A 7,594-nucleotide genomic window follows, 5' to 3' on the forward strand; every position below is an offset into this window, starting at 1 on the left:
TTAGGTTAATGCAAGGTGGCTCCTAAACGCAAAGCTTTACTCAACTGTAATGAACTAGGTTGTCAATATTCATATTTGTTAATGTGTAGAGTCACCTTCTCAGAAGCAAGCCTTCAATAAAAGCAAACTGATTACTGCAACTTTAATTTCGTTCTAGTCAAAGACTGAATACAAACAAAGGTCACATACAAATGTTTTCCTGATGCCTAAATGAAAAACATTGTCCAAACAAGTCGCGTACAGGAAAGAGTTTGATTCACTAGAGGTTTGCATCGCTTGTTTAATCATCAGTGTTCCAACATTTCATAGTCAAGTGCAATGCATACATCAGAGCAATACCTTTGTTATTTTAATCACAGGTGCGTCCAGCTCTAATCAGAATAATCATCTAAATGGAAGATCTGGGCATTGGCAAACACTTTAGTGTTGAATGCATTCATTTCTTCACAGCCTTTTCCAAAATTACAGGTTTTTGTTCTTTTCTTAAGTTGCTTCAATCAGAATCTGAGAAGAACATGGTGACACCAAAGTCCTCTTTGTATATGTTCCAGGTTTTAGATTTATGTGGGTTATCCAGCTCTTCTCTGGACAAAAACAGCCTAAATATAAAACAAAAAGGTCAGATGTTGCTAAGGTCTGAGAAGAATGTAAAGGCTTTAGAAATATTATTGTCTGAGCTAAAGAAACTTACTTGTTTTCTGTTATAAAGGACGTATTAAACCAAAAGTAGAACGGAACGTCTTCATATCCTTTCGGAAGACCCTGATGAAAGAAAAAAACGCAACAGTCAGGATAAACACCAACTTTAAACATTTGTATGTTAAAGTTCTAAAAGGACTCACCGCACTTGATTCAAACATAACCTTCACGTCACCTTCAACCAAAGGCCCATTCTCCAGGCTGATTACTGCAGCATTGCTGCCTGCATCAGGAAACACCTGAAAAACAACCAAAAGTAAATAAAGTCACACAACTGTTAAATGATGATGCACAACCAAATGAGTCTGATGAAGCCCACCTTGCAGTTCTCCTGTGTGGTGCAAACACACTGAAAGATCTGATTTTTCCCCATTATTATTTTCACTTTCAGATCACTGCCATCCCCTTTGCCCACACCTGGGCAGGAACAAGAAAACACGCGTGTACTAGAAACCGTGTGCTGTTGAAGCAGTTGATCTGAGTGGACTTAGGTTTGCTGGGTTACCTGCTATCGAGTGAATCCGGATGCTTTTAATCCTCAGGCTTCTAGATGGAGGCAAATTTCGGTTGTACTTGGTTTTCATGATCTCATAGTACCCCACATAGCGGCTCTGCGGCGCATATAGAACAAATGCTTAAGCAACTGGGTTTTTTTTTTAAATGATATGGAAGAAACCAAAAAACACACACAAAAACAACATACGTCACACTTTACTCTGTTCACAAAGTATGTTTAAAACCTATTTTTCTTCTATTTAACCTAGATAAGCCGGTCTTGGAGAATTCTGCTGCTCGTCTCAATCTTTAAAAATGTCTTGTCATAACTGAATAACTTTTTTGTGATGCAACAATGAATTGTGGTGCACTGTTATAATAAAACTTAAATATTGTTTTCCAATATGCTGCTGGTGAGCTGATCATTGCCATTTATTCATTTTAAGCCTGCCCCCATTACTAATTTGACATGCTCAGCAAAAACGAAAACCGCCAGATTTTCCTGCCGTTTTGTAGTGTTAAGTCTTAATGTTAAAATGGTGCAAATGTGCAGCTGATAAACGTCTTATTTTACTTATGAAAAGAAGTATTGCAAAAAAAACAATTCTAAACGTATAAAAAAACAATTGATTGAAAAACTGCAATGTGTTGTGAGCACCAAATTAGGAAGAAAAGTAATCCTGAAACAATCAAATGTGAGAAATGTATATTCATCTGTCATTCCTTACATCCAACACAAGGAGGCGTTATTCAGGCATGAAACAAAAAGGCCAGATTTCAGTAAAACCCTTTAAACAAAGTTCAATTTAAATAGATGCACCAGACAAACATTTCTTGCTTTTCTCACCTGAGAGGGAGTCTCCACTCCCTGAAACTTGGAGCTGCGGCTCTTGTCCGTCCTCCTCTCACCAAAATAGTCCAGACTGTCCTGGTGCACAAACACACACAGGCAATAGGAAGTGGCTCTGTATTTAAAATCTTCACCTCATTCATTAACCCCTCCTTTGAACAATTCAGAAACCAACCTGTGCACTCTCAAACTGGTCACTGTCAATGAGCCATGTGCACACCATGGTTCCAGTGCGTCCTGTGGGACAGCAGTGTGATATATAGTTGGTATAAAGGCACTCAGACACAGCTAACTCCCAGATAGTCAAACAAGTAGGATTCATTTTTCACCTTTCCCTCCTTTGCAGTGAATAGCAATAATATTTTTGGGATCAGCAGACATCCAATTCCTGACACTTTCTGTGTATCTCAGCATGTCTCTGGTAAAATTCAATAGGAAGAAACCATGATAAACTACCAGGCTGTTAAACATAAATTAGTCTGTACATTCCTATGTTCATCAACTAGACGTTACTTAACAAGGTACCTTGGATCAATATACAAGAGAACCTGCAACGCAAATATCAAACTGAAAACTACTTACGTCAAGGTGGGCACATTGTGGTCGTCGATAAAAATCCGTTCCACTCTGTAGTGGAAGAACTTGGGGTCGTACCCTCTCTCACCTGGAAAGAAAAAGCATCACTTGACATGGTTGACGTGGTTCATAAAGACGAAAGGCGGAATGAGATGAGCCCACAGTCCAACTCACTGCACAGGTTGTAAACTTTGTAGTGTCCTTCGTGTTTAGTGTCTAGGAACCTCGCAACCTCCTGCAGAAACATTTTTTTTTTTTTTTTATGGTGAGCATAAACTGTGACCAAGGACTTATTCACTGTATTTCAATAGTTTTATTCATGACCATCTTACATGGATTGGGTTCCTGTAGAAGGCTTGTTTCCCAGAGGAGGGGAAAGACATAGCAATGACACGATCTAGAGAGATGGGCAAAGAAAGTATTTCACCTGAAATCTTCTCCCAAAGTTCACATGAACAAATTAACACACCCCATGATAACCTGCACGTTTTTCTAATATATTTGGGACACATGGATATTGACATTCATCTTAGTAAAACTGAAACATTTAAATATACGGGCTAGATACTAAAAGAAATCTCTAAAACGTTCCTTGTCGGACCTACAGCAGGCTCTTGCTATATTTAATATGAAAGAGCATATTGATGCGTCACAAAAGGACACCACAGGTTTAATTGTCATGGGGTCAAAACATTAAACGTCTAAGCAATAAAAAAACATGAAGGCTAGACAATAGTTTGCCAGAGAACCTGTGCAAAAATTAGGGAACTAATGTTCAAAGAATGCACAACTTTTTCAAGAGTAGATTTCTCAATAACTAACTCTGTGGATATGTGCACTGCCCAGATGCAACTCTGGAGTTAGTGTAAGCACATTTCAACACCAGTTAGCCTCTTTGGTGACATCTAGAGGGCAATAGTAGGTGTGGTGAGGACATTGTTTTGTCTTTATGGCTTAATTTCTTGTCAGTGGTTAAACTGAGTGGGTTCCTGTTGTTTCTGGTTAGATTAAAGTTTCTGAGAATTTTACTGGCCCCTGAATGCCTTACTGTTAACAAGGTTATTTTTGTGCAATTAAGTGCAATAAATTTGGTTTCCTTTCCACATAAATAAAAAGGATGGTTAGACATCAGCAATTAACTAAATATTTAATGGGTTGTAAAGTATTTTTTTTCCATTACTGTATATTTATGTAAAAAAAAAAAAAAGCATGCAACATAAGTTTAATATGTATTTCTGAAACATACATCACTCGTACCTGTGACGTAGGTAAGATCGAGATCAAATCCATCCCTCTGATAACGTCTCTTGTTCTCCGATATCTGAATGACAAAAAATATTCTCTGAAGGCTAAATACAACAGCTGACACAGGGACAGTATGCAAGCGAGTCATTCATTTCTTTTCTGGCTTTCAGAAAACATACCATTCTCCTAGTGACTTTCTCCAGTTCCTTCTTCTGAGATGCCAGTCTGAAAATCCTCACCAAGATGATTATTCTCAAGAAGCGCAAGAATGTCAGAGCCCTGTCAAAGGAGGATTAAAAACAATATGAAATATTTTTCTTATGTTGACAAATGGCAAGCTTCTTTTGTAATACGTCCTTATTCAATTAAAAATGCTTTCCAGGAAGATAAAAACAATGTAAACAAAATTACATCGCATCCAACACATTTAAAAGAAAACATAACATTTAACCATCTTAAAAGCAGGAAAATGCTAATCGTGCATTTTTAGAACATGAAACAATGACTTCCGCTCGTTTGTAATATGGACAAATTGACAAAAAGATTGTAAAGCTTTCAATGCAATTTTCAGGAGTTTTTATTTTTATTTTTTTTTTACAATATTTTAGGTGCAAGCTAAAAATGCTTCACAGTAATTAGCTAAGGGGGAATAACACCCACCTGGGAATAAGACTGGCCCCTGTAACGTCGATGAAAGTATAGACCATGGTAACAATCAACGTGCTGACGACAACACACGCATCCATAATGTTCAACTTCGAGCTGAAGTAAACTTTGAAGCTAAAAGAGAGCCAAAAGAGATCAACAGTCAACAAAAAAAAGCATACGCTGTACATTTGGGTTGACGGTTGATAAAACCGGTTTACTGAGTGACTCTGCACTGGTATTCCAAAGAATTAGCCCAAGACATGCCACACATTTCCTGTACAGCTTCCTCTTCATAATTTCCTGCTCAACAGCTGAACGCACTGTTCTGCTGACACAGGAGCTTGGGAAAGCTTGCATCACTCTTGGACATTCTCTGTTCCCACATTCATAGGAAAGCACTTCAATGATGAAAGTTTTGTATGAAATCATACATATAGAGAAGGTAGAAACAAGTAACTGATTCTAATCATGAGTCCTTACTGTGACTACGTCGTTGTAAGACAAAAGGTTAATTCTAATGCTCGTCTTCTCACCCTTCCACATAAACACGCAGGAGGACATCACCAAGAAAGAAGAAGGAGATGGTGAGTGACACAGCTTCTATAACGTTTCCTTCCGTCTCGCCCAGCTTATGGCGCAGAGCGAAGTCCACAATGACGAGAACAATGTCCACAATAATCAGGATCATTCCAAATACACTGAAGATAAACAAAATTATGGAAAGATTAGCACTGCATTCAACAAGAATGCAGGAAAACATTCATGACAATTCACCGCAAAATAACTCACCGAAACCCAAAGGACATAACAAATGGAGTGATTATTTTCCGAATCTTCCTGTAAAACAAGGAGTGGGGGGCGGGGAAAGCAGGATTTTCATCAAATGTGATTCTGTGCAAATCTGACCACTAATTTTCAGAATGCTGCAAATTACTTACTGGTACATTGTGTCTGGCTCCAAACTCTCCTCCTTTCCATCATCAATTTCTACTTTAGCGTCTTCCATCTTCGTAATGTTTCTAAGAAACAAGGGGGGGGGGGGGAATGAAGAATGAAGAAAATCTGAAAAAGTCCAAAGTTGAAAGTCTGAGCTACCATATAATCAAGAAATTTCAGAGCACATGTACTAACAAACTTTTTGAACATGCAGATTTCATTTTATATTAAGAATTGGCATCTCCCCATACTTTTAGGAATACCAATACCTACTTTACAGATGTCATCATTACACCTGATTGGAAAACAAAATTTTGGTAGTACAGTATAAAGATTCAAATGAATGGTAAGAAAATGACTGCAATTCCACAATAATAGAACATCATTGATACAGCAAAATAAAGAGTTAAGTAAGCTAAAAGTAACAAGTATGTAGTAACTTGCAAAATATAAATAATTTACTTATTAAATTAGTGTCAACAGCTAATACTGAATTAATTACTAACATACAATTAACCCCCAAATCAGAAGCACTTATTCAGATTCTGCTAAAAACCACAAAACCAAGCAACCACTCCCCCTTTTATCTGGCAATCAGAAAAACTCATCAAAACAAAAGAATGGTCATAGATCTGAAAGACTTGCCAGTCCCACATCAAAATGGCCATCTAGCCAAGCAAAATGATATAAACCAAACATTAGCATTATAAGTGCAACAGCATCAATGTTAAAAATAAAAGAGAAGAAATCTTAGCATTTATCTAGAGCAGCAAATGCTGCTGGTTAGCATTATGCTAACCAGCGCAATATGAGCATAAATCCTACGTCAATAACTGATCATCAGCAATGAACATATAATAGCATCTGTTTAGTTTTTTCTGGAAGACAGAAAAACTAAACGACGAAAAAGAGTAGAGAAATTTGGTTGCTAAAACTAATTTTAAAAAAATGCAGGGGAACAGAAGCTGTAGCTCATCAATCGTCTGTAAAACCCTCTGCATTGTCATCTTTTCCCTCAGGTGCCGTCATCGCCATTATCCACTTTAACACCATAGCGACGCAGAACTGCGCGCCCCAAAGACATTACGATGCCGATTGGTTATATGTTTATTATTTTTCCCTAGTATACACAAACTATTGGCTAGTTAGCTTTATTTCTGGGACGCCCCCGGAATTTAACTATCACTGTTAATCACTGTTGTAACTTTTATAAAGATATAGTTACTACATATTTGTTTAAACTGTCACGTTGTGAGACAGACAATGGGTGAAAATATAGATCTCCGCCTCCTCCTCCCCGAGCTTATTAGTGTCGTCTGAAGAAATGCGCCTCTTCGGCCAAAAACAACCAATCAAAGCCAAGAGGAATAAAACTGTCACTCAACTTCATGTACTCACTGCTAAATGTGCTAATGTTGGAGAAACAATTTGCAGGAAAACCGTTTATCCGCTGTCATCGGTGGCTATGCCAACTAGCTTGAGCATTCACAACAGAATCTGGTGAAACGAAACGCTGTAACGGTAGCAGAGAGCAACAGGATGACGGGAAAGGGGATTTTATGAGCAGCGCCACACGTGATTGTAATTGACAGCGCGACCCTGCTTTGATTGTTTATAGTTTAGCGATGAAGACAGAAGAGGAGCTTGATTTCTTTTTCACAGATCAACTGTCTCATTCCATAATGTTAGACAATGACAGTTTCAACAAATATGTAAAAAAAAATATAAAAGTTACTGCATACTTAGGCTAATACATTTTTTTTTTAAATCATGTTTATATTTCATTTTTAGATATCCCCAACTCAGACATCAGGGAGGGCGGCGCCCCCTATGGACCAGCCGCCACTACTTGACTGGTCATTAAAAAAAAGACCAAGTAATGTTCAATATTTATGAGAAACTAGTTTATATCAAAAGGTCTACACCATAAATCATCATAATTAGCAGAATAAAACATCACTTGGGGTTAAGGAGAGTCACTTTCCGACAGGGGTGGAGAAAGTACTCAAAAAATGTACTTAAGTAAAAGTACAAATACACAGACAAAAATGTACTCAAGTAAAAGTAAAACTACCACATTAACATTTGTACTTAAGTAAAAGTAAAACTACCACATTAACATTTGTACTTAAGTAAAAGTAAAAC

General features: G+C 37.5%; 1 protein-coding gene across 8 annotated transcripts in view; it reads right to left on the minus strand.

Annotated features, from left to right (window-relative positions):
- Positions 1-128: 128 nt before the first annotated feature.
- tpte (transmembrane phosphatase with tensin homology) overlaps positions 129-7,594 on the minus strand; it is a 12,873-nt gene continuing 5,407 nt past the window's right edge. For 4 of the 8 annotated variants that reach the window (XM_015049002.1, XM_015049000.1, XM_015049003.1 and 1 more), the window contains exons 4-20: positions 5,452-5,575; positions 5,303-5,350; positions 5,047-5,211; positions 4,526-4,645; positions 4,045-4,144; positions 3,878-3,941; positions 2,953-3,017; positions 2,795-2,855; positions 2,627-2,708; positions 2,374-2,462; positions 2,220-2,281; positions 2,042-2,122; positions 1,205-1,310; positions 1,019-1,116; positions 843-938; positions 692-762; positions 129-599 (exon numbers count right to left, since the gene is read on the minus strand). In XM_015049002.1, coding sequence (XP_014904488.1) covers positions 494-599; positions 692-762; positions 843-938; positions 1,019-1,116; positions 1,205-1,310; positions 2,042-2,122; positions 2,220-2,281; positions 2,374-2,462; positions 2,627-2,708; positions 2,795-2,855; positions 2,953-3,017; positions 3,878-3,941; positions 4,045-4,144; positions 4,526-4,645; positions 5,047-5,211; positions 5,303-5,350; positions 5,452-5,575 — 1,538 coding nt within the window. In that variant the 3' untranslated portion in view covers positions 129-493. Of the gene's footprint in view, positions 600-691; positions 763-842; positions 939-1,018; positions 1,117-1,204; positions 1,311-2,041; positions 2,123-2,219; positions 2,282-2,373; positions 2,463-2,626; positions 2,709-2,794; positions 2,856-2,952; positions 3,018-3,877; positions 3,942-4,044; positions 4,145-4,525; positions 4,646-5,046; positions 5,212-5,302; positions 5,351-5,451; positions 5,576-6,425; positions 6,448-6,847; positions 6,884-7,594 lie in introns of those variants that run through there. The other 4 variants (XM_015049004.1, XM_015049007.1, XM_015049005.1 and 1 more) reach the window with 3 other exon arrangements.

This window comes from Poecilia latipinna, unplaced genomic scaffold (assembly GCF_001443285.1).
Source record: "Poecilia latipinna isolate Pla-1442-1.1 unplaced genomic scaffold, P_latipinna-1.0 Scaffold918, whole genome shotgun sequence".
Classification (NCBI taxonomy): Eukaryota; Metazoa; Chordata; class Actinopteri; order Cyprinodontiformes; family Poeciliidae; genus Poecilia; species Poecilia latipinna.